Here is a 26,520-nt window from a genome sequence, read left to right as displayed (position 1 = left end):
CTGCTTCAAAAGCCTTGCATGCCTGCTTCTCCATGTGGGTAGAGTATGTTTGTGTGTTAGTACAGTCATGGTTAGAATTCATTAGCGAATTCTCTCAACTAAAGAGCTATAAAGATAAAGGTATCCCCGCACTTGTAGTGCGAGTTGTTTCCCACTCTTAGGGTGACGTCTTGCGACGTTTACTAGGCAGACCGTATACATGGGGTGGGATTGCCAGTTCCTTCCCTGGCCTTTCTTTACCCCCCAGCATATGCCGGGTACTCATTTTACCGACCACGGATGGATGGAAGGCTGAGTGGACCTCGACACTTTACCGGAGATTCAACTTCCTCCTTCCGTTGGAATCGAACTCCGGCCGTGAGCAGAGCTTCAGCTGCGTTACCGCTGCATACCACTCTGCGCCACGGAGGATCTAAAGAGCTATATCCACTGCCATAACAGATATACATTGTTCATGAGCATTCCCCATTGAAATGTTAAATGTGTATATTTTGATTCTGTGTGTCTGCAATACACAATATCCCCATTTTTAAGACCTGTGTGAGTGTAATTTACTGGGTAAATCTGCCAAGACGCACCACTGCACTGTCCAAATGATCCTAACTCATGAGATTTCTAGACCACGTGTACAGTATGTGAAATGGAGGCTTGCTAATATAACTTGTGCTTCTCTTCCCTGGTCTTTGGTGGTTTAATAGATGTGTTTTTCTTCAGGATTTCACTAAGAATTACTAGTTAAGAGCATAGTGTTGAATCTAGACTTTTCTCCCACTGGTGGGAAGAGAATGCAACTTTTGCTGATTTCTCTTCCCTCTGCCATCTCCAGCGCCACCTCCCCATACTGCTCCAGAGGGTTGGTGGACCCCCCAGAACAGTGCGGGAGATGGTAGTGGGGGTGGCAGGGTGAGGGGAAATCAGCAAAAAATCACCTCCCCCACTCTCTGGCAGCAGGATTCTTCTGCTGGATCAAAAGCCTTCCATAGACAGACAGAGCCTTTCTATCCATGGAATGCTAAGTCTGAATCCAATCCATTTTATTAGGAGGTTCTTCCAACAAATAAATTACATTTGATGATAGCACAGTGAGGCACAGAAAGAATTAAAATTGATATTCCGCCTCTTGTATAGCTATAAAAACATATAGAGGACTGTGTAAACTGGTACAAGGGGCAGCATATTTTGATTACTGTTCAGACCCCATAATTTATAGAAAGTTATTAATGATTACCTCACACACTAGTGATACTACTGATACAGCAGGCATTTTGGCAATACAAACCAATGCATCTCTATATTTATTTATTTAATTTGTATCCCGCCCCTCCTCCCAGCAGGAGCCCAGGGCGGCAAACAAAGCAATACAACACGTTAAAACATCATAAAAACAGATCCTAAAACACATTAAAACAAAACAGCATTAAAAACATTTAAAAAAAACAAATTTAGAAAAGGGTTAAAAACATTATTAAACACATATTAAACAATTCTGACACAGATGCAGACTGGGATAGGTCTCAACTTAAAAGGCTTGTTGAAAGAGGAAAGTCTTCAAAAGGCGCCGAAAAGATAGCAGAGATGGCACCTGCCTATTATTCAAAGGGAAGGAATTCCACAGGGTAGGTGACATCCACCCCCACTATCTCCAGACCACCACTTCCTCCATCTGGAGCAAAGACCAAGTTGAGGGTGTGCCCTGCCCTTTGTGTTGGGCCAGTAACAACTTGAGACAGCCCCATGGTCATCATGGTGGCCATGAAGTCCCGAGCCGGAACACTGGAGGCAGCCTCAGCATGGACATTGAAATCACCCAGCACTATTGTTCTGGGCTCCTCCAACACCACAGCTGAGACAGCCTCTGCCAATTCAGTCAGAGAAGCTGCCGGGCAGCAGGGTGGACAGTACACCAGCAGCAACCCTAGTTTACTGTCTCCTCGCCCTGACACCAGGTGCAGGCCCTCACAGCCAGCTCCAAGACAGAGTGATTTCCTGGTGACAGAGATGGAAGTTCTGTAGACCGCAGCAACTCCTCCCCCCTGTCCCTGCAGCCTGTGCTGGTGTTGCATTGAGTATCCAGGTGGGCAAAGCTGGGCCAGATCAACCCCTCCAAGCTCACCCACCCAGGTCTCGGTAATACACACAATATCGGCACCTTCATCCACAATCAAGCCATGGATGAGAGTGGTCTTATTGTGTACCGATCTGGCGTTAAACTACAACACACAGGCCAGTGGGCACAGCAGATGAGCAATGAGGAACCAATCCATGAGGGGAGTGGCAGCAAGGAACAAGGCGCAGATAGCCTTGCCTTCGCTTTCTCAGGTAATTCACCACATCCCCATGGCTATATTTCCCTCTGCCCGTAATCACTGAAATTGGGGTGGCATCACCCATGTTCATCCGTACTAAGATTCCTCCTAAACACCTAATATGGGCCCAATATGAGCCCACCAACAAAGCCTGCTGGAGCAAATTATCCCAGTAGGCCTCTGCAAGGATTGGGAACAGTCACACCCATTCAGACTTTTTCACACAGGGCCCATCTACTCCCCCTCCTGTCTCACACCCAGGGAGGGCCAGCCTTCTGCCAGTTACAGACTCTCACTCTGAAGGCATCTGGCGACTTTCTCCTCTCATTCAGTTCACTGCACAGGCTCCCTCCCTGTGCAGGAACTACACATGCCCCACACGCCCTCCCCACCACCAGTCTCCTCTAGACTGGTTTAACAGAAAACAAATTAAAAAACAAGAAGAAAAAGTAATAGAAAAAGTAAAAGAAGGGGGTAGTGCCCTCACCCTCGGGACTCCCTAAGGGGCTCCCCAAGGGCAGCTGGGCTTTTATGCCTCCTTAGATTCCTTAGTGACATTTTTCCTGCTGACTTTCAAAAGTGCAATTTTCTTACAAACTAGAGGATAGTCAATATTGCCAAGGGTGCAAGTGTTCTACTGCAATTTTAAACAAAGAGCTGTAAAATTAAATATGCTACCCAAAACATTTTAATGTACAGTTAAATGTTTAATCTAACATTTTAAAATGGGAATTTTAAAACAAAAATACCTTTCGGCCATCACTTGCATGACAGTTGACATTTAGCGGTGTGAGAAGAGCCATCAATTTTTCTTCATTCCCACTCCTAAAAGGTAATTATCATGCCTGAACATTTTACACGCATATTTTTTAATTCAGGTTATGTTGCAAAGCCACTATAAACTGCTACATGAAGGCTTACTTATTAAAAATAAAAATTTGGACTAGACCACTATCTATTGTCGCCTGCTACCTCTTATACTTCACAATGTATTTCATTCCGCTTAATCATCTGTTGCAGGCAACATACTACATGGTACTTTATGATAAGAAAATGAAGAATTGTTTCCAACACAACTACTTTTCAAATTCGTTAAATGCAAGCAAAAGATATCTGAAGATGTATGATTAAAAACAAGAAGCCCTGGGTTGTATCCAGTGCTGTTGTTCTGCTTGGAACTTCTCCTTCATCTCCCCCACATGCCTCCAAAATCTGCTCCAGAGAGTCCTCCAAACCTCTGGAGCCTATGTTGAGGGTGAGCAGGGGGCTGCAGCAGAGAGGAGAGAAGGGGGAAGTTCTGTTGCGCAAGTAGAAGACGTGTGAGTGGAATGGCAGCGTTAGATACAAACTTTGGCTGCAATCCTATATTGAGACATGAAGTCCTGGAAAACAAATGGGGGAACAGACTTCCCCCCCCATGCTTACTTCTTTCCCCCCCTGTTGTTTTCCCAGGCCTTCACATTTCTAATAAATTCAAGTAAAACCAACTGAGTTTATTTCTGAATGACATGCATAGGACTGCACTGTAAATGTACTTCAGCAGGAGCAAGGACGCTCCTAACAAATGTTTACCTACTAATAGGTACTAGGAGTTGTATCCAATGCTGCATGTGCAGAGTTCTACTCGCATAACGGGACTTCTCCTTCCCTCTCCCTCTCTGCACACTCAAAATCTGCTCTGGAAGATCCATCACACCTCTGGAGTACATTTTGAGAATGCACAGGGGGCTGCAGAGAGAGAAGGGAGTTCCAAGCAGAACAGCAGTGCCAGATACAACCCAGGGCTTCTTACTTTTAACCATACATCTTCAGATCTCTTTTGCTTGTGTTAAACTAATTTGAAAAGTAGTTGTTTAAGAAAACTTCCCAACGTAGTTTTTCAGGTTGAGGCTACAAACAGCATCTAATACTCACATATTGCAAACAAATGAACAACACTCTGACATTACAAAGTTCAGATCCAGGACTTTAGTCTCCATCACAAGAGACACTGCTTGGAAACCTGCCTTCAAATGTGAACTGATACTGAAGCAGCATTCCAAAGACACTACAACCTTATTCCGGTGCTCGGCACATGTGGAAACGGAGCAGTGGGCCCTACCCCAATGTCGCGCATGCACTGTCTCTGCCCCCCCCCATGTCCACACCCTGAAGTGGGTGTCACACTGATGCGGATGTCTGCATTGAGAACGTGTTGCCACCCTCTATCCCACATGTATGAGCTCTACAGTGAGAATGTCTGAACAGGGTTTATAGCATATAGGTCAGAAGTTAAAATCCCGATAAGTAATTTCTAATCCATAAATTTAAGTAAGAACCTTTGTTATGCACAATATGAAAGTCTTAAAGTGTAACTTGCCTCTCTCATTTTTAGACACTGAATTTTTGAAAGAGAAAGGGGAGTACACACAATAATATAAGCCTACATCTTCTATTATTACCTACCTGGCACTTTCCAACAGTTCGTCTTTCTTGTATTCACCTGAAAATTGACAAAAAGAAGATAAAGTTTTTGTCTGTGTATAATTTATTTATTTAGTTTGTATCATGCTCTTCTTTCACAAATGGTATGCAGGGCACCTAACAACATAAAATCTGACAAAACCATATTCAGTATGAAAATGGAAATGGACTGCCTTCAAGTCGATGCCGACTTACGGCGACCCTATGAATAGGGTTTTCAAGGTAAGCAGTATTCAGAGGTGGCTTACCATTCAATATACAATATACAATATGCAATAACTATATATAATATACAATAACTAAAATGACAGTTAAAAAATTTGCAGTGCCTAAGCGTACCTATCCCATTTCCAAAGGCCTGAGGAATAAAAAGGTCTTCGAATTCACTAGCTAGGGAACAGGACCAAGCAACCTCTTCCTCCCCAACCCCGTGGAAGATCCAGAGAGGGAGCTCCAGGGGTGTCGCCACAGAAGAAGTGTTCTTGTGTTCTCACCCTTCTGCCATCCACACTGGTGGCACTGTGATTATAAACTGTGCATCGGGACATATGGGGAAAGGCACTCCTGGGACCGGATCATAAGAACATAAGAAGAGCCTGCTGGATCAGGCCAGTGGCCCATCTAGTCCAGCATCCTGTTCTCACAGTGGCCAACCAGGTGCCTGGGGGAAGCCTGCAAGCAGGACCCGAGTGCAAGAACACTCTCCCCTCCTGAGGCTTCTGGCAACTGGTTTTCAGAAGCATGCTGCCTCTGACTAGGGTGGCAGAGCACAGCCATCACGGCTAGTAGCCACTTAAGGCTTCTGTGCTAGTACCAACATCTTGAAGTAGGCCCAGCTTAATCATTTTCAAATACTGCTTTTATTGAGTCAGAAACTGTTCAGCATTCAGGGAAAGCAATAAAACATCTGATATATGCAAAAATATAACAATATCCATTTACATAAATAGCACTGTTAGAATTAAAGGCATAGCACTCAAAATAAAAACAAACACTGAAACTAGTTATGGAACTTGCACAAATAACACTCTTTCCAAGTATTACTTATTCTGCATGATGGCAGGATAAACAGGCCTTTGTTGTTGTTTTCCCCTAGGAATGGTAGAAGACAAAGGTAGATCCCTTTACAATCTTATGAAGCACTGCTGAAGTTTTTCATAGCAAGTCTCCCCAAGCATCATGGGAGCAATGCCACTTTGACCTTTGATGTTATCAAAGACAGATTAATACTCAAACTACCTTTCACAGGTCATCACAAATGTGTACAGATATAGAAATGGAAATGGACTGCCTTCAAGTCGATCCCGACTTATGGCGACCCTATGAATAGGGTTCTCATGGTAAGCGGTATTCAGAGGGGGTTTACCAATGCCTCCCTCTGAGCCTGAGAGGCAGTGACTGGCCCAAGGTCACCCAGTGAGCTTCATGGCTGTGTGGGGATTTGAACCCTGGTCTCCCAGGTCGTAGTCCCACTCTAACCACTATGCCACACTGTTTTTTTGTGTACGGATATAGTAATGCTAATATTATTAAGAAGCAGAACATGGAAATAATCTGTTTACCAGCTCAGTTAAGATTTGCCCCAGCAAAGTAGAATCACACAGGGAACCAGGGTTTTGCTATTATTGGATACTGACTGAAATATTCACTATAGATTTACAAAGTGGTATTTCTAGTTTTCTGTAGATTGTGGGTAGGAACCACAGTTCCTGTGAGTGAAACTTCATTCATGTGACACTCCCTCCTAGAAGAGGGGAGAGGCAATTTTTATCAATTCCTCCATCCCCTGCAGCTCCCAAAAATCTGCTGTGGTGGGTTTGGGACCCTCTGGAACAGTGTGGGAGGCAGCACAAGGGCTGTAGGGGGAATAAGTGAAAAATGGTCCCCTTCTTCTAACTGGATCACAGTCCCTTGTACAAACAGAAGAAATCTTTCTGTTTGCAGAATGGCAACTATGAATTCAATCATGTGGCCACAAGCTAAGAGGATATGTGTAAAGAAAGAGTTAGGGGAAACTGCAGCAGATGGTAGCCAAACAATTTAACCTTACAGATAAAAAAAACCCACCTCTTACCTGTAAGTACTGCTTTTGCTGATGGATCTGCCAAGTCCAGTGCTGTTCTTCCATCTGTATTCCGGATAGCTGGATCAGCACCATGCTGCAACAGTACTAAAAGGAGGGGGGGGGAGTTTTCATCAGAACTTGAAAAGAAAGTAGCTCAGCAGAAGATGCTAAGTGATTAGCTTGCCTAATCCAAAACTGTAAGAGTTGGGCATCATCCTCAGAAACTGATAACTCAACATAACTATATTAAGGCTTCAGTGCAAGAGGCTAATTTTGCTTGGGAACTGTACACATATTTTCAAAGCAGTTCTATGTACAGCAGAATTGGGCAAGAACTATAGGTGAAGGTGGTCACAGAACTGGTAGTTAAGAATGTAACAGAACAGAGTCAGAAACTACTTCTTTGAGAAAGCAGTTTACCCCACAATTTTCATGCTCTCTCCCAACCACACGTACAGTCTATACCCACACTCCCTTTCCTTCTTTGGTGCATACATGTACAGCAGAAGCAAGCCATTAGTTAGAACAGAAGGAAAGTGCATTTCCTGAGTCCCCATCAGTTCCTCCTCTCCAACACAGGGCCCTAGAAAGACATTTATGAGAGCTCTAAGGAAACTTCTTGCTGGAGTGCTAGGCTGGGAAAGGAGAACTGTATGGGGACACAATCCTATTTCAAGTAGTAGTGGGTGTCCTGCAACACACATTCTTGTGGCTCAAGGAGAAGGCAGGCTCCACTGGGTTTTATAACATGGCCACTTTCACATGTAATTATGACTTGTTATTCCAGAACAAGCTACGATCAACACAAGAACAAACCATGGATTAAGGCTGATTATCTACCACAGCTTGTTAAGAAGCAACAAATCAGTCCTTGATTCAGACATATCATGAACATCAAGATTTTTTGGTTTGTTTCTCCTGCCGATGCAAATGGGAGGAGCAAAGCAGAAACTAAGTTCCATGCACTAGGGCACTGCTTATTTATGCTTATCGTTATGTACAAACATGGTCAATGTTTCCACATGCATGCAAATAAACCACAACCAACCAATCTGGATGCTGCCCATATTAGCAGCTACCTAACGGGCTTCCAATGAAAAGAATAAGATTTACAATTTATACGACAACCAGTATTTTGAACAACTTGGTCTTTCAAGCATAGTTGACTATAGTTTAAGGCAATAGTTCCCAAATGTTTTCCCTCCATGGACAACTTGAAAATTGCCAAGGGTCTTGGCAGGCAACTTAAAGATCTTTCTGCCTGTTGTAGCAATTAGCTGTGCTAGATGCTGTGTGATTTTTATTGTATTTTTACAGAGATGCCATGGATCACCTGAATGAAGCCCATGGACCACAGTTTGGGAACCCTGGTTTAACGTATTTTAATCAAGAATGTCTTCTCATTTCTACAAGAAAGGTTTAGATAGCTTGAAAGCTTGGTTTCCAGTTTAAAAGATATATCTGTATCACTTTATATAAAAATCACTGGAAAAAGTTTTAAACCAGTGCCCCCCAAACTTTCCCCCCCTAAAAGCCACTTGAAAATTGCAAGGGTGGGAGACTCAGCAGACCACTTAATACGCTTTTTTTTCTTTCAGCATTGGCACCATGGTAAAAACCAGCACCTTATTATGAAAATCACAGGCCCTAAGCGAGAGCCTTGTTGGCCTGTTCAATAAATACGGCCTTGATCTCTGTTGTCAGAAAAAATAAACCACGTGCAGGACCACATACTATTCTCAATTGTTTTGCAACATTTACATAGAACACCCAAATGGAGCTTGTGTACCACCAGTTATCCAGAGACCACAGTTTGAGAAATTCTTTTAGACAGTTACCTATGCAGACATCAATTTTGCCCTTAATGGCAGCTTCATGAAGAGGAGTGTAGTTCCAATTATCCCGGGAATTAGGATCTGCACCATGGTGCAAGAGAAGATTGACAACTTCAGCATGACCAAAAGAGCAGGCATTATGAAGTGGAATGAGTCCCCCATCATCTCGTGCATGAACGTTACCACCACTCTGAAGCAAATATTCTACTACATCCCTCCGACCAAAACCTGAAACAAAAAAGGAGTCTTTAAAAGAAAGGAGCAAGAAGAAATCAAAACCCATTTGTCAATCTTCCTGATATACTTCCAAGAAAGCTATAATTAGACAAGATGCCTTAGGCCAAATAAATTAAAAACTGATTAATAGAAAAAGAGACACTTCCTATTTTGGAGATGTAGAATTTCCAGAAATTTTGAAACCTCCATATTTTCCAAAAATAAACAGAAATTTTGGAGAAAATTAAAATATGCATTACATATTTTCTGATCAGTTCTAAACTTACTTCTTTAAGAACATAAATGATTTTTATATAACATATTAAAACTTAATATAGCACACAAAAGAATTTGAAGCATACATTCCCTAATTTTATTGCATTGGTCCACAAGAAATAAATCAGAAATCCACAATTGGGCAATACCCTATTTATGACCAACCATTACATTTATTAGGACCAAACATGTTACTAGAAACCTGAAGTTCATCAACCAGAGCCTGGTGCAATATAGTGTCTGTAGAGGGGGAACCACATAAAAATGGTAGCTTAGGGTACAGACAATTATCTCCTGATAACTCATGTACACAAGAACAAATCTGTATCTGAGTTACTACAGATCAGGGATTATAAGATAAAATTCTAAAATCATGCAGCAGAGACACACAACAACCAAGTCAAAGGCAGCTCATTAATACTCCGATTTGACAAGTGAAAGGCTGAGAAATGTGATTAGCAAAATGTCAGACATCCCAGATATTTTAATTTCAGGCATTTTCTCAAGGCTTATTTATTTTTCAATGAAGGCATTCTGGATACAATAAGGCTACATACAATCCAATGCGCGTGTACCTGGAATTAAGTCCCACTGAGCCCAATGGAGCTTACTTCTGAGTAGACATGTACTGGATCACAGCCCAAGAGTGACCCTCTTGATATAAATACATAGCACATTGTTTTATGCCATGATTATTGTATTTTAGATTATGGTTTGAATGTTGTTAGTCACCCTGGGCTCTATATGAGGAAGACCATGATATAAGCAAGGGAGCCACTATGTTTGTGAGTTCACAGTAAGGCATAGTTTGGCTTAGCATAATGTGCAAATGTGTCCTGTTGCTAGTATGGCTGCTATTTGGGGTTTTTGTTAAGGCAAGGTTTTCAGCTCCAATTGGGGCAAATTATTGACAATTCAGTAGTTCAACATGTCAGCGGGGCAGAACAGCATGGACATTAAAGCTGCAATGCAAGACAAACTTATCTAGAAGCAAGTCCAATTGAAATCAGTAGGCCATGGCAAACCAGCATTCAAGGAAGCTCCAGCCTTCTTTTTCTACTGGATTTGCCCATTTGGGCCTTTTCTAGGAACCTCAGCAATGAATACAACAGCAAAACAAAACCAGGCCTTCCTCTCAACCTTGCAGCTAAGGAGGGTATAACTGTAATTACAAGGCCAATCCTAACTTTCCTCTGCATCTCCAGGGTTGAGAAAAAGACTGGAATCACGCTTGTGAGATGTTGGTGGCATACCTATCAGAGCAACCAAAAATGGAAGCCTGCAGACAGGATTCTAGTTTACCTATACAGTATTCACCAAATGAAATTTGAACTTTAGACCTACCAGCTCAATTTCTAAACCCCTATATCAGCTCTTGAATGTTAAAAAACAGTTTGCTTTTCCATTTGCAGACAGAGCTAATATGTATGTTACAGTTTTCCTATGAAGAAAGTACTTTTTTGTAGAAAATAATGTTCAACTCTCATGACAACTGCACAGATCACACACACACACACACACACACACACACACACACGATTGGGGGGTATGCATGATGGGAAATTGTGGCCAAAGATTTCCAGGGCGAGGACAACCATCTAAATACATAACTTGTCTAATCACAATAAATAACTGTTTATGCATTTACCCTATATACAAGAGCTGTGTTTATAAACTTAATGTTTTTGTTAATAAGCTTTGAGCAACATCTTCCTGAAAGAGTTGTAAAATACAATGTGAATAGTTAAAAAGATGCAGATCCTCTTTTTTTTTAAAATACCTCTGAAGAAGATTGTAAACTTTTTAACAAGTTCATCATCAATGCATTTGCTAGGCAACAGAGAACACACACATTTTGAATACCAGAGCTTTCAAAATATTTATTTAATTCCAACATCACTGTTCAGGTATACAACCTTCCAAGGCGATTTACATGATTCTGGAAACAATCCAGCCTGCCCCCTGGGCAGAGGATCAGCCCACACCAGATAACCTTCATTTGGCACCACTTGTAGGCCTCCTCACTGGATGGATGACTGCAAATAGCAAATGTCATCATTTAAACATAACACAAGTAGCCTATTTCAGAAATGCGGGATTTGAGGTCTTCTATCACGGTCAATGGTCCTGGACGACGTGAATTGTCGTCCAGTAACACCTGGCGAGCCACAGGCTCCCTACCCCTGTACAATTTCCAGAAAGCAAATGTGAGGTTGTGAAGCCACGCTCCATGCGATCCAGCCATCACACACAGACAGCCCCGGAGCGGGACTGAAGACACTGCCGGGAGAGCGATTCCCCCCCTCTCCTTCCACTTAAGCCTTAATATAAACAAACAACACCCTCCTTGAAGTAAGAGGCTCAGCCCTCGGTCTCCTTGGACTTCTAACACACCCCTCCCCGCGCGAACAGGGGGAAGGAAGGATGGATGGAGGGGCGGGGATAGGGAGGGTCGACCCAGCCTCGCCGCTCAAAGTACCTGCGGCGAAATGGAGGGGGCTGGACTTCCTGCCGGCCGTGTCCCTGCTGTTGACGTTCTCGGGCCTCACCAGCCGCTTCACGCGCTCTACGTCGCCGTTCCTGCAGGCTTCGAAGACCTCGCGGGCCGGCTCGGTCGAGACGCCCCCACCGCAGCACGACGACAACGGCTGCAGCACCTCCCCCAAGGGACCCCCCGCCGCTGCCGCAGCTCCTCCTCCTCCGCTCCGCCGACCAGCCATGCCAGGGGGAAGAATAAACTTCCTCCCCCGTTCGCCCTCACGGCCCGATGCCCGCCATAGACGGCTCGAGTTATCTTCGCGGAGCGGGGGAGGGGGATGTCGGGGAAAAGGCGGCCACTGCGGGGAGGGATGCGACGCCACAGTCACCTCCGGCCCGAGCGACCAGTGAGAAAAAAAAGGCGGAACAGCTAAGGTGCGCGCGCACAAAGGCGGGAAGGGGGAGGTGTAGGCATGCAGTGCGCAGGCGCCATGTGTGAGAGCGCGCGCAAGGGGCTAGTGGAGTAGATTGGATAGCGCGCAAAGTTACTTCGGGTTTTGCATGAATGTCCGCATGACGGCCACTCAGAGCCGCGATTTCTCAGTAGTAGCTAAGGCTGCCGCCAATCCTAACCCCACTTACCACTTAGAACTCAATGGGGTTTAGTACTGAGTTGACATGCTTAGGAATGTCCTGCAGGAGTGTAATCCTGAAGTGAGTGTAGGAACAAGTCCCCTTGAACTCAGTGAGGCTGACTTTTCAGTAAACGCGGAAGGTTGTTGTTCGGCTTCAAGGTGCATCTAGGTAAAAGCATAGAAATCGGTGGGTTTTGGTGTGGTGTAGTGGTTAGAGTGTTGTACTATGACCTGGGAGACCAGGGTTCGAATCCCCAAACAGCCATGAAGCTCACTGGGTGACCTTGGGCCAGCCACAGCCTCTTAGCCTCAGAGGAAGGCAATGGTTCCACCTCTGAATACCACTTACTATGAAAACCCTCTTCATAGAGTCGCCATAAGTCGGAATTGACTTGAAGGCAGTCCATTTCATTTTCACCTGAACAGAGCAGTGTAAAGTTATGCTTCAGCCAGAAATGCGGTTCATAGACCCTTGTGGCAGAACTTGCTGGAACAAGTAAAATGTACTGAGAATGAGCCTCACCTATATCCAGAATCCATTTCTTCAACTATAAATGTACATTTGGGGTATCAAGTAGCAGGTTAAGAGGCCCTGCACTGATCTGGGCAAATAAAGTACATTCACCATGTCAGTGAGGCTGGAATCCTAGACACTTCCCTGAAAGTCCAATTGAAATGAGTGGACTTAAGTCAGAGTAAGCAGGCTTGTGCTCAGTGGGATTTGCACTATACCATAGATACCTGTGTTGGGAAAATACTGAAACATGGGTATCACAAGGCTTACAAAAATCAAAGATAGTTGTGTTGGTCCATAAGAAAAAAATCCAAGACCCAAAATTGGCCAATACCTTTATTAGGACCCAGGAAAACGTTACCAAAAAAGTGAGCAAGCTTTTAAGTTTCTGGCTTGATGTTAAAGCTGCAGAGTCTACGCTTAGTCTTAAAATGGAGTGTAAGAGGAGATTGCAGACTTTCAGTATCCTAACTGCTTACTCAGAAGGCCTGCTGAATTCAAGGGGGCTTAATCTGTGCATCCTTTCCTGGAAGTAAACTCCACTGAACTCGGTGGGGCTTACTTCTGAGTAGGATTATGCTGATATTTGCCTTGAGCTCTATTAGATGCTATGCAGGTTTGAGGCTGAACTGGCGGTTGCTGGAACAAACAAACATGTAACAGCTGACCCCTGCTTTTCTCCCTCACCCCTGCTCTTAGTGACATTTTTAAGGGGACTGCCCTTTATCAAGAAATGAATGCTTTGTTTGCTGTTCTTGTTTTTTAGAAATGTTAGGATTTTGTTAGTTTGATTTTTTTTTAATTGTTTTTATTTGTATTTTGTATTTGTATTTTTATTTGTGTGTAAGCCGCCTTGGGGGCCTATTTGGCTGAAAGGCGGCCTAGAAATAAAACGTAACAACATAACATAACAACACAACTCTGAAAACATAAAATCCAGTAGTTATCCAGATTTACCTTCAGCAAAACACACAAGAGCTTTGTGAGGAACATAAGAGAAATATTATAGTTTTTATATAAACTTCAGAGTTTAGTTTTCTTTGGATTATAGACTTCTGAAGACTGTAATCATTTTATGTATGAATATACAATTTGAGCCTATATGCAGCAAGCAGACTCCTAAAAACAGGCAACAAAGCCCTAGAGAGTAACCTGTGTATCCTCCCCAGATTATACCTCAGTTCCAGCTAATTTTATTAGTAACGCACAGACTCACAAATCAACTCATTTGAAATGTGGTGTTGGAGAGCTTTGCAGATACCGTGGACCGCGGAAAGACAAATAATTGGGTGTTTGAACAAATTAAACCAGAACTATCACTAGAAGCTAAAACTATGAAACTGAGGTTATCATACTCTGGACACATAATGAGAAGACATGGTTCACCAGAAAAGACCATAATGCTGAGAAAAACAGAAAGTAGAAAAAGAGGAAGGCCAAAAGAGATGGCTTGATTCCGTAAAGGAAGCCACAGACCTGAACTTACAAGATCTGAACAGGGTGGTTTACAGCAGATGCTACTGGAAGTCCCTGATTCATAGGGTCGCCATAAGTCATAATCAACTGGAAGGCACATAACAACAACAAAACACACAGACACACACTCACTCCAAACTGCTATGCTTTTTCAGACATATACCCATACAGAGGTCTGAGACCCACCTCTCCAGTCAATTGCTGACTCAGACAACTATCCAAGTACTTAAATTTCTTTTGTCAAATTCTTGATGCCTGTCAGGCAACAAGTTAGATAAAAGCATAATGACAGATTCTAGTTTTCAGAGTTAGCTTGGCAGATAAAATAGTGACACTATGCATTCCATTTCGACACACACCCTCCCTCCCTACTCCATTCTTCCCAGTCTTATGCACAATTAGGCTCAACTAACTCTTCAGTGCCTTAGGCATGCCTAACACTCATAGGATCTGGCTTTCTTCCCCCACCTCCTTTCCCTTACCTTGGAAAGGCAGGCAATTGCTGAAGGGGGTTAAGATGAAGCAGAGGCGCCACTCTGCTACTGCAGAGACCCCACTGTGTTGGAATGCATGCTACTGTCAGCAGTGTTCACCATTGTAATGCCCTAAAAAGGGCTAGTGTAGAGGCGAGATGGAGTAGGGACAAGGCTGGCAATGGATCCAAAGCTGGTCCTTTTCCTGGAAAGGTGCCCAATTTTGGTGGGGAGGGGTCCTACAGCTGGTGCAGCAAAAAAGAAACAAAAATAATCTCATCACCACCTTCTGCCCTGGTCCAGACAAACAGTAGGGCTTAGGATGTAGTGCTGGATCTGCCATTCTGTTCTGGTGTTTCTGACCAGGGCTTTGGATTGCTCTCAGCACAATCCTATACATGCTTATTCAAGCATAAGTACTCAGAGGAGCTTTCTTCCAGGTAAGCATGCATAAAAATGCTGTTACACTTTGCCCGCAGAAGTCCTTTATTCTCAAACCAATTGTTATATGCCTCCAAGTCGACTACGACTTATGGCAATCCTATGAATCAGTGACCTCCAAGAGCATCTGTCATGAACCACTCTGTTCAGATCTTGTAAGTTCAGGTCTGTGGCTTCCTCTATGGAATCAATCCATCTCTTGTTTGGCCTTCGTCTTTTTCTACTCCCTTCTGTTTTTCCCAGAATTATGGTCTTTTATAGTGAATCATGTCTTCTCATTATGTGTCCAAAGTATGATAACCTCAGTTTCATCATTTTAGCTTCTAGTGATAGTTCTGGTTTAATTTGTTCTAACACCCAGTTATTTGTCTTTTTTGTAGTCCATGGTATCCGCAAAACTCTTCTCCAACACCACATTTCAAATGAGTTGATTTTTCTCTTACCCGCTTTTTTCACTGTCCAACTTTCACATCCATACATAGAGATCGGAAATACCATGGTCTGAATGATCCTGACTTTAGTGTTCAGTGATACATCTTTGCATTTTCTAGTTCTTTCATAGCTGCTCCCCCAGTCCTCGCCTTCTTCTGATTTCTTGACTATTGTCTCCATTTTGGTTAATGACTGTGCCGAGGTATTGATAATCCTTGACAGTTCAATGTGCTCATTGTCAACTGTAAAGTTGCATAAATCTTCTGTTGTCATTACTTTAGTCTTTTTGACGTTTAGCTGTAGTCCTGCTTTTGTGCTTTCCTCTTTAACTTTCATCAGCATTCGTTTCAAATCATTACTAGTTTCTGCTAGTAGCATGGTGTCATCTGCATATCTTAAATTATTGATATTTCTCCCACCAGTTTTCACACCTCCTTCATCTTGGTCCAATCCTGCTTTCCGTATGATATGTTCTGCGTATAGATTAAATAAATATGGTGATAAAATGCACCCCTGTCTTACACCCTTTCCTTATGCTACAATTATGCATGACACTTTCTTTGGGTGGTATCTAATGGTGAATGTCTGTTGACAGAAATAAATCCACCAGTAGAATGGGGGCAAGGCAATTTTTAATGATTTCCCTCCCCCTACAGCACTAAATACCCCCTATAAATCAGCTCTACAGGGTTGGGGGACCCTCCAAAACAGACTGAGAGTGAAGGGCGCTGGAGGGGAGAATTACCAACAAATCCCCACCTTTCCCATTCTGCTAACAGATTCCCTGATGGTGGACAGTCAGTCACCACTTGATGATGATGATGATTGACATTTATATCTCACCTTTCTTTGAAGGAGCTCAGGGTAGCATACATGCTTCCTCGCCCTCTCCATTTTACCCTCACAACAACCCTGTGAGGTAGGTTAGGCTGAGAGATAGTGACTGGCTCAAGGTCACCTAGTGGCCTTAATGGCTGAGTAGGGATTTGAACTCTGGCCTCCCAGGTGTTAGTCCAATGTTGTAACCACTATCCCATAATGGATACCACCCTAGTCTTCATTATTTTGAGGGAAACAAAGTTATATTAATAGTATATTCGTAGTTTCATTCTCGATTGAAGATATCAATAGAGCCAGCCCTTGGAGCATTATACTGCATATGAGCGTAATTAAATGCATGCTTATCTGGAATCATGCACAGAGGTCAGAGATGCCACTTCTCCAGCTGATTTGCCAATTCAGGCAACCATCTACAGTCATTAGCTTTCTTTGGACAAATCCCTGATGGCCACTAGGTGACCATTTAGATAAAAGCATGTTGCTAGACCCATTTACAATAATCAGATGCCTAAACTCACAATACCAAATGATCATTATGTCCACTTATTTCCCCACCCACCCTACATAGCTACTCCAGTTTCCAGAGTTAGTTTGGCAAACAAAATAATGCCACTATGTATTACATTTCTACACGCACACACACACACACACACGAGAGAGAGAGAGAGAGAGAGAGAGAGAGAGAGAGAGAGTACAGTCTTAGGCACACTTAGGCTCATCTAATTCTCTTGAAGCAATATCCCTGACTCCATTGAAATTAGTAGGAAAACATCCATTTCATCACTAGGGACAGGAGCAGGGCAAGACACATACTGTATTATGTTCTCAGTCAGCACCTTTTTCTATAAATGCCTCTATTTGGTTTGAAATCCATGGACTATCTTTCCTTAAGTACTGTGTCCAACATGCAGTAAATAATCCAGCCTAAATGCAGGTGATATAAGTCTGCCTTCTGAAAATCCCACAGTGGTTATATACATGTACAATCTCATTTATATGGTTAAGCCCAAAGCTATGAAATTAAAAGGTAATGTCTGCCCATTTCTATCAAAAGATCATAGAGTAATCACACACCCATAATCAGAAGCAGTGCTGCATCTTATTTATTTAAAGTATTTTTATCCAGGCTTTCCATTTAAATAAATATTCTGGGTAGCTTCACCTTCACACAGGGATCAGCAGCCTTTTTAGGAGAGTAGGCACATTTGAAATTTTAAGAAAGGGCCAGTCACGAAATTGCTGTTGTGGGAGTGTGGCATAACACAAAATGCCTGCAACTGGCGGGGGCGGGGTACAATACAGAGTGGCTGCTGCATATCAGAGATCAGAAAAATAGATAGGATACAAAATTGTGCAGGCTTATCCCTTTCCCATTAGCCATAAATGAGTATCAGCTACTGCTGCACTTGTTCACAGAGAGAAGCTGTTTGCACATATCCTCTGTTCAGAACAGGATGGAGGGTGGGTGTCTAATCGTGGTATCTATGAAATGTGGGCATGTTTAAAGGGGCATTTTCAATGTAGGAGAAGCCAAGCCAGTGCAAACAAAAACTGAGCAGGAAGTGCAAACAATCTCTCATTTGTGGATTTTTGAGGGTATATATACTAAGGCCTGTCATGGATGCCACGGGGTTATTTATTAATGAAGATACACAATCATGAGAAATCATTTCAAGAATGCTTGGGACTACTAAGTTCTTTAAAATTAACTACTTTTAAAATAAGTTTAAAATTGGCAAAGAATGTTAAATTTTGGGCTCTTCTGGATGGTGGCAGGGGGAAGCCTCACCAACTTTTCATACAAACCTAAATTCATTGCTGGTGGTGCAAAAACGTGTCCCCTTGCAGTGGATGCCTTGATAGTCATATTGGTGTCTTCATCATTCTTTTAAAAATGGAGCAGGATAAGCATCAGTGTTGGCTCTGCACAACAGGGTAGTGCATAGCCAGCCACACAATAATAAATAGCACAGCATCCTGAAATGTCAGAGTGGTGGTGCAGGGGGGAAGATAGCTTTGATGCTCATTAAAGTTGAAAATATCAACTCTAGTTCTGGATGAGTACTCCACAGCACTTAAAATAAAACAGATCAAATAAACACTCACAAATGGCATGGGTTGCGTTACTCAGTCCTAATGATGTCACATGGAATAATAAGCTGTGATTAACATTTGGGCAGGCACGTTCCACATGGTTGGATCTTGCTCTTTCTACCATCTCAAGGTGTGTGTCAGGTAAGCAAGACAGACAGAGCCTTTTCTATGGGGGTGTTGTGGTTCCAGAATCTCACTGCATCAAAATCCATCAGGCTCTGCCTTTGCATCTTTCACGTTAGAAACTGAACACACTCATTTTAATGGGCTTTTAATATACAATATCTTTTAGTTCTACCATTGCTTATCCTCACCGCTTTCTCTCTTAGTTCTGGTTATATTATCAGTTTTAATAATCTGCTATTTGAATTTTTATGATTATATCATACTGTTTTAAGCCTTTGTAAGCTGCTCTGAGTACAATAGCAGAAGGGCAACATATAAATAGATTGTTTAAATTATTATTATTATTATTGTTATTATTATTATTATCATTATTAATGCAGTGCTGGGGGAAATGCAGTATTCCCACAATAGTAGCAAGACCACAAGGAAAGAAGTCTGGACTGGTTCAAATTAGTGACAACTGAGTAGGTATTGGATGACAATTGTTAATGATGAAAACCTCTTGGACATTGTGGGTAAGCCTTTCCATATATGTGGCAACTGCATGCTCAATATGCAGTGTTATTCCATGGAGTTTTATAAAGCATGAGGCAATATGGCAATCAGTAGTAAATCATCAAGCCTGTGACTGTTTATTATCACTCCTGAAAGACTTGAAAATATTTTTGCCACCAGGGGGCAGAAAAACATAAAGAAGAACAAAATGACTTGTCTAACATGCTATGGTGCATTGCTTGAGGGAGTGGGGGATGGAAGTAATGTGCACTTTTCTTGAATGGGTGTGGAACTCCTTTAAAGAGATATCTCAAACAGAAACATGCATTGCAGATTTTTCTATGTCTACAGATGTCAACAAACCTAGGCTTAGATTTGGTCATGATTTTTTTCTTTCCTCAGTTGTCATATCTGAGGCTGTAATCCTAAACATATCTGCTTAGAAGTAAGGTCCGTTGAATTCAGTGGGGCTTACTTCCAAGGTAAGTAGGGTTAGGATTGTAGTCTTTGGCTCTTAGCTTAGGTTTCAGATTCAAGACAGGCCAGTGTTAGGAAAAGCTGGGGCTAGGATGATTTCAGTGGATCAAAATCATTATCAAGGCTAGGCTTAGCATGGGCCATCACAATAAATTGGTTTTTAGACTGTTTCTAGGACAAACCAACTAATGAGAAAAGGTAATAGATAACTTTCAAGGTTGATGGAACTGTAGTAAAATCTGTATGTCATTTAAATCGGATGCCAGCTGTTTAGTTTCATCTGGGCCTTTGGGGAAATGTGAACAATCTGTTATTCCTTGTCTGCTGCACTGTGGATTTTAAATGCCTTTTCTTATATTATTTTGCAATGTTTTAAAGATTTTGATTTTATTATTAATTTTGTTTATCTGTATGCTGCCCCGTGCTCCTAAGACCCTGTGGTCTCATAAATGAATAAAGATAAGGGGAAGCCTCTGGACTCATAATCTGGTTCTCTGCCCCATTCTGTTGCCATACAACAGGAGGTGGGGAACCTGCTTAGTTCCAGATGTTGTTGGACTCCAACTCAGCCCCAGCCAACATGGCCAATGGTCAGGGAGTCCAGCAACATATGGAAGGCCACAGGTTCCCCATCTTTGCCATATAACCTCATAAGAACATACAAAGAGTCCTGCTGGATCAGACCAAAGATCCATAGTGTTCAACATCACACAGAGTGGCCAACCAGATATTTTCAGGAAGCCCACAACCAGGGCATGATGGCTTTCCTGCTCCCCATCAGGACTCATTGAGAATCATATTGCCACTAACAGCACAATTTTTATTTATTTAATTACTATTATTGCATTTATATCCCATGTTGCCTCCAAGGAGCTCAAGGTGGCATACACATTCCTCCCCTCTCCATCCTAACAATGTCTACTGAGAAGTAAATCCTAATGAATCCAGTGAGATTACAGCTTTTATCTGATTATTCCATATCACCATAATAATAGCCCATGATCCACCCTCCATGAATTAGTCTAAACCCTTTTTAAAGACATCTAAACTAGGGTGCAACGCATCACTACATTTTGTGGCAATTAATTTAATACATTAGTTATGCTTTATGTGAATTACTTTCAACTGTCCTGAAACTGCTGTTAATCCCTTTCATTAGAACAGTGTAAATTGTAGGATTATGGGAGAAAAAACAACAGTCCACTTTCTTCATACCATATATACTTCTATAATTATGATATCATGTCCTCCAGTAAACAAAACTAAATGCTTTAGCCCAGGGGTGGCTAATCTGTAGCCCTCTAGGTGTTGGTGGAGTACGTTTCCCACCATCCCAGACCATTGGCGATGCTTGCTGGGGCTGATGAGAGTTTAATTCCAAAAACATCTAGAAGACACCATAGTGGCTACCTCTAGTCTACAGCATGGATGGCAAACCCATGGCTTTCTAGATGTTGTTGGAATACAGCTCCCATTCTTTCACAGTTCTGGCCATGCTGGCTGGGGCTGATGAGAGTTGAAGCCCAACATCTGGAGGCCATAGGTTAGCTACCCCAATTTAGACTTTTCTTATATGGATATTGCTCCAGCCCTGATAGTTCAGTTTGCTCATTTCTGCACCTTTTCCAGCTCTACAATATCATTTTTTAAGCGAGTGGCCAGAATAATATTTATATTCAGTTCATTTCCTAATAATTCCTAGCATAACATTTGCCTTTTCCACAGCTGATGCATAATGAGTTGCCATTTTCAATGTGATATCTGCCATGACCTCAAGATACCTTTCTTGATTAACCACTGCCAGTTCAGACCACATCAGTGTATAAACTAAGGATTTTTTTTGCCTAAAGTGCATTTTTTTACACTTACATTAAACCTCATTGATCATTTTATTGCCTATTCATCCACTTTGGAGATATCCTTTTGAAGCTCTTCACAATCCATTTAGGATTTCACCACCCCAAATAATTTGGTGTCATCTGCAGATTTAGCTCACTTCACTATTAACTTCGGGCTCCCAATAATTTATAAACAACTTAAATAACATCAGACTTCTTTGGAGGATCCTAATTCTTACTTCTCTCCAATGTGAGAACTGCTTATTTACTCCTACTCTCTGTTTCCTGTTGTTTAACCAGTTACTAATCCCTAAAAGGATTACCAAATCTATTCCAGAAGTTTTTATGAGGAACTTTGCCAAACACTGTTTGGAAGTTCAAGTATATAATGTATCACATCACCTTTATCCAGATGCTTGTTGACCCTCTCAAAAAAACTCAAAAAGGTTGAACTTTCTTCCCAGAAGCCATGCTGATCCTTCCTTATCAAGTCTTGTACTTCCTATACACTCAATATTTTTTTTCTTTTGTAATGCTTTTCACCAGTTTTCCTGGAGCAGACATTAAACTAACCTGTAGCTTCTTGGATTCCTCCTGAATCATTTTTTAAAGCTTGGTGTTATGTTAACTACTTTTCCAGTACTCTGATATGGAGACGAACTTCAGGGGCAAGTTGCATATTTGTGTTAAAAGATCAACAATTTCATATATGAGTAAGATATCATGTGTGAATGCTCAGCAGACCCAGTAACTTAATTTTTAATATGTAAATAAACCCTAGGACCTCATCTCTTTGACATTTCCATTTAACACAGTTCTGCAACTTTGCTTTTTGAAAACATTGGTCAAGGTATGGGTATACGTTCTAAACTTTCCTCAGCCAAGACAAATGCAAAGCATTAATTCAAGGCACAGGAGAGTCTCTGTAAATCTCCCTGTTCTTCTTTAGCACTCCCTTCACACATCTAATGCTCCAACCTTCTCCTTGGCCAGCTCCTGCCTCAGATGTAATGGGAAGAGGAGTATGGAATGATGGCTGGAGCACACATTGATTGTTTCTGCACCCATGTGGTTCACAGCCAGTAAGTACAACTTTAAATACAAATTTAAAGCTAGTTGTCAGATCACAAAGTTCACAGGCAAACTGTCAAATCACAAATATAACTCACTGAGGACAGATTTGCTGAGCAGGTGCTAAAGAGAAGACACAGAACCTTCAGCACAAGCTGTTCCTGTTCTCTATTTGAGAACTCGGGTCACATGATGACACAGTGCTAACCAATCATATTCCCGTACACAAAACCAGCCTCCTCATAGTGGAAGATTCCCCACACCCAGCCAGCCACCCACACATACTTTTCTTACTTACCAAGATGCTCAGTCTAGCTGATGAAGGGAGAGTTGTAAGAACAAGCTTTTGTGATAGGAAACTAGACATTTGAAAAAAAGAAAAGGGAAAAAATAGGGTTCTGTAATCACAAAAGCTTGACTATTAAGTTAAGAACCCCAAATTTTTGGTTCAGCCGGGTCTGAAATTGTTTTGATATTTATTTAATCTATAGATTGTTCAAAATTTTCTCAAGTTTCAGTAAACTGCCACTTTTAACTCCCAGTTATCAGATAAGAAATCTAGGAAAGTTCAAGCATTCCAAGAGAAGAAAAACATTCCTTAAATTAGAGATCAGATTTTTCTACCTAAGGAGGGAGGAAAATCCCCAAAGGAAGGTAATTTTTGCACCAAAGACTTCTACAGAGCAGAGTTTGTGTGAATATGCACATTTAGTCATAAAATTAGTGGTATTTTCATTGCCAGATTCCTAATCGGGAAAAGGACATGGAAGGAGAACAAGGAAGCAACTGAGTTTTAAAAGCTGTAATAATGTGACTTCAGCTGCCCACACGTAAAATGGCTAAATGTCAGTTCAGGACAAGGCTTAGACAGGCAATTTGTCTGCAATTTAGACAACCTCTTCATGGAACAGCTAGTTTTAAAGCATACAAAAGGTGAACCTGTTCTCAGCTTCATCCCTGTGATCAATTTGACCTACGCAATGCACCATTCTAATTATGGGTAATAGCAGAACCACAAAGCAATAATGACCTAACATAATTGTGTTTAACACCTCAATGATTAGTGTGCTTCTGGGGCATAGAAAGAATGAAATTGAAGTGGCAGGAGGGTGAGAATAAAAGGTGCCAATTCAAAAGCCTCACTGATCAAATGCTTTGAAGTAGATCAGCAGTTTTCAAACCTTCTACCTTCCAGGAATCCTTTCCTCATTATTGTTCAGGAATCCCTATGCATTTGCACGGAGCCCTTGTCTGCTGAAGAGCATTCTGAATTTCTGGGGCATGTTCTAGGGTGTACATTAGTTTGCACAAGCTAGGCCATGAACTCGAATGCACCTAAAACTCCCCATGTAGTATGCAACTGTATGGGGATGACCAACAATGGGGAACAAACTTTTTCATAGAAGCCTGCTAACTATTGTTTGTCTTCTCACTGAGGAACACTGCGGTCCTCCAGAACCCAATTTGAAAGCCATTGAATGAAATGAACAGAATGCTGTAGAAAGAGTTGAAAGCATAGCTTTGAGATTTTACTTCATCTCTCAGCTCATGCAGTCTCCTTATCATCTATCCCTTTGAGATTCAATGCTTTCTTAAACTCTTCAGGCATTAAACATGTTAGTAGGAACGGAGGCAGCAAGGATGGGTCCGCTAGCTTTGCCTCCCTCCATTACTGTTTTGCAGCAGAATCTTTTGTACAATGGAAGCTCCCCATACATTTTAGCATGCTGCATAGCTGGAGTTCTAAAATGTGTGAAACTGCGACAGAGAGGGAAAGCTAATGTATACTGCCCCCCCCCCCCGGTGTTTGTGAGGGCTTTAAACTAGTTTTCCATGCTCTCCTTGAGAATAGGAATGGGCAAGAATTTTGATTCAGTTCACATTTCACGCCAAATCTATCAAATCCACACTTTCCAAAATGAGAACTGAAACACAGTCATCCTTTGAAATTTGTACTTATTTGAATGTTGCAATGCAGTTCTCCAACCAATTTTTACAAAAATGCGTATATTAGGAGAAAGTGTGCATAAAAATGAATACAAGTGAAAATAATATGCAAAAATGCATTCTGTGATGAGAAATGGCTTGCAAAAATGTGTTTTTGTTGTTATATACCTTTGAGTCGCTTAAGGCGACCCTATGAATCAATGACCTCCAAGAGCATCTGTCATGAACCACCCTGTTCAGATCTTGCAAGTTCAGGTCTGTGGCTTGCTTCCATGGCACTCCATCTCTTGTTTGGCCTTCCTCTTTTTCCTTCTGTTTTTCCCAACATTATTGTCGTTTGTAGTGAATCATGTCTTCTCATGATGTGTCCAAAGTATGATAACCTCAGTTTCATCATTTTAGCTTCTAGTGACAGTTCTGGTTTAATTTGTTCTAACACCCAATTATTTGTCTTTTTCACAGTCCATGGTGTGCGCAAAGCTCTCCTCCAACACCACATTTCAAATGAGTTGATTATTCTCTTACCCACTTTTTTCACTGTCCAACTTTCACATCCATACTCAGAGATTGGGAATACCATGGTCTGAATGATCCTGACTTTAGTGCAAGTCAAAACTGCCTACAAAAATGTGTTTATTAGGATTGCACCCTAAGATGCTGTAGAATTTTCATGTGAATATTTTTTAAAAATCACAAATTGCTGCAGAAACATGGAGAACTACATTTAAGATTGGAAAAATGAGAAACTGAGAGAATTGAAACGGATAGATCTTTCCATCCCTATTTGAGAATCAAATCGGCTCAAATGATCCTCATTTCAAGATGTAACTGTAAACAAGGCTTTGTATTTCATATGCAGATTTAAGTAACTATTACTAAGGTGTAAATAACTATTATCCTTAGCTCGTACTTTCTGTACTTCAAGGGCTGAACATTTCCTCTGTCCTAGTCAGGACACCCATGTTGTCCAGAACACAGAAAATAAACTTAACATGAGCTGGAGTTATTGTGTGGAGTTTTGATTCCTTATTAATCTCTTGCTTGTTCCTGGGAGTATTTTCTGCCCACAAATGTAATGGTTGTTTCTTAAGATCTACACCAGGGTCTGAACCCAGGCCATTGAATATACAAAATATGTCCTCTACTCCTGAGGTCAGAGTAGCTGAATATATGACTCAGATAATTCCAGCTATGAAAACAACGTTCTACTGTCAGAAGCAATATTCTTCTGAATACCAGTTGCTGGGAATCACAAGTGGGGAGAGCACCGTTGCACTCTGGTCCTGCCTGCGGGCTTCCATACATATCTGGTTGGCCATTGTGAGAACAGGATGCCGGACTAGTCGATCCTTTGCCCTGATCTAGCAGGGCTCTTCTTATATTCTTCTGTTTTTCCTTCCCTATCCTGCTGAGAGTTAAACATAACTGGCTGGTTGAGATGCACCGACCTACAACTAACATACATGGGATTTCTATACATGACATTGCTATTAGTGTCTCAGTTTTAATTCTGTTTAACAGATTTCTCTATGTAACATGTAATAAAAATGGATGATTGCTTTTAACAGCAGTTTTAGCTCTATGTCAATACCAATTATCCTGCTGTTATATATCATTTGTTTATACAGATTCACTACATATTTCATTTTATGGCTAGAAATAACATATTTTAGTAGGAAACTGTGTTGTAATAATCACTGCACAAAAGGCAAGAACTCAGAACATACACATCTGAAATAACAGTAGTAATGATTCATCGATAGCCATCGTTTTATGCACAAAGAAAATAATATTGTACTCAAATGGTTTCGCTCCCACCCCAAACATCATTCCAGCCAATAAAGAAGTTAAATGAATCTGCCCCATAATCTTTTTCTTTTCTATCCCCACCTCCCAACACATTAATATGGGACCTATAGCACCTCTTAATATAGCTCCCACAATGTGAAGCTGTATGAACATTCAAAAATTCAAAACTGTATGAAAAGTCAATATTCAAAAATAAGGGACATTGTAAAAATC

The 26,520-nt window shown here is 41.6% G+C and overlaps 1 protein-coding gene and 1 long non-coding RNA gene across 5 annotated transcripts in view; one reads left to right on the top strand and one right to left on the bottom strand.

Moving 5' to 3' along the window:
• Nucleotides 1-12,084, bottom strand: part of TNKS2 (tankyrase 2) — a 52,856-nt gene extending 40,772 nt beyond the window's left edge. For 2 of the 4 annotated variants that reach the window (XM_061635477.1, XM_061635478.1), the window contains exons 1-5: nucleotides 11,641-12,084; nucleotides 8,673-8,897; nucleotides 6,844-6,939; nucleotides 4,752-4,788; nucleotides 3,056-3,131 (exon numbers count right to left, since the gene is read on the bottom strand). In XM_061635477.1, coding sequence (XP_061491461.1) covers nucleotides 3,056-3,131; nucleotides 4,752-4,788; nucleotides 6,844-6,939; nucleotides 8,673-8,897; nucleotides 11,641-11,881 — 675 coding nt within the window. In that variant the 5' untranslated portion in view covers nucleotides 11,882-12,084. The remainder of the gene's footprint in view (nucleotides 1-3,055; nucleotides 3,132-4,751; nucleotides 4,789-6,843; nucleotides 6,940-8,672; nucleotides 8,898-11,640) is intronic. The other 2 variants (XM_061635480.1, XM_061635479.1) reach the window with 2 other exon arrangements.
• Nucleotides 11,655-25,418, top strand: LOC133388920 (uncharacterized). The gene is made up of 3 exons (XR_009763981.1): nucleotides 11,655-12,074; nucleotides 22,474-22,562; nucleotides 24,961-25,418. It is a non-coding gene; the product is annotated as an uncharacterized LOC133388920 (long non-coding RNA).
• The last annotated feature ends 1,102 nt before the right edge of the window (nucleotides 25,419-26,520 follow it).

This window comes from Rhineura floridana, chromosome 7 (assembly GCF_030035675.1).
Source record: "Rhineura floridana isolate rRhiFlo1 chromosome 7, rRhiFlo1.hap2, whole genome shotgun sequence".
NCBI classification, from domain to species: Eukaryota; Metazoa; Chordata; class Lepidosauria; order Squamata; family Rhineuridae; genus Rhineura; species Rhineura floridana.
Note: the sequence above shows the minus strand (reverse complement) of the source record. Positions and strands in the feature narration are given on the sequence as shown.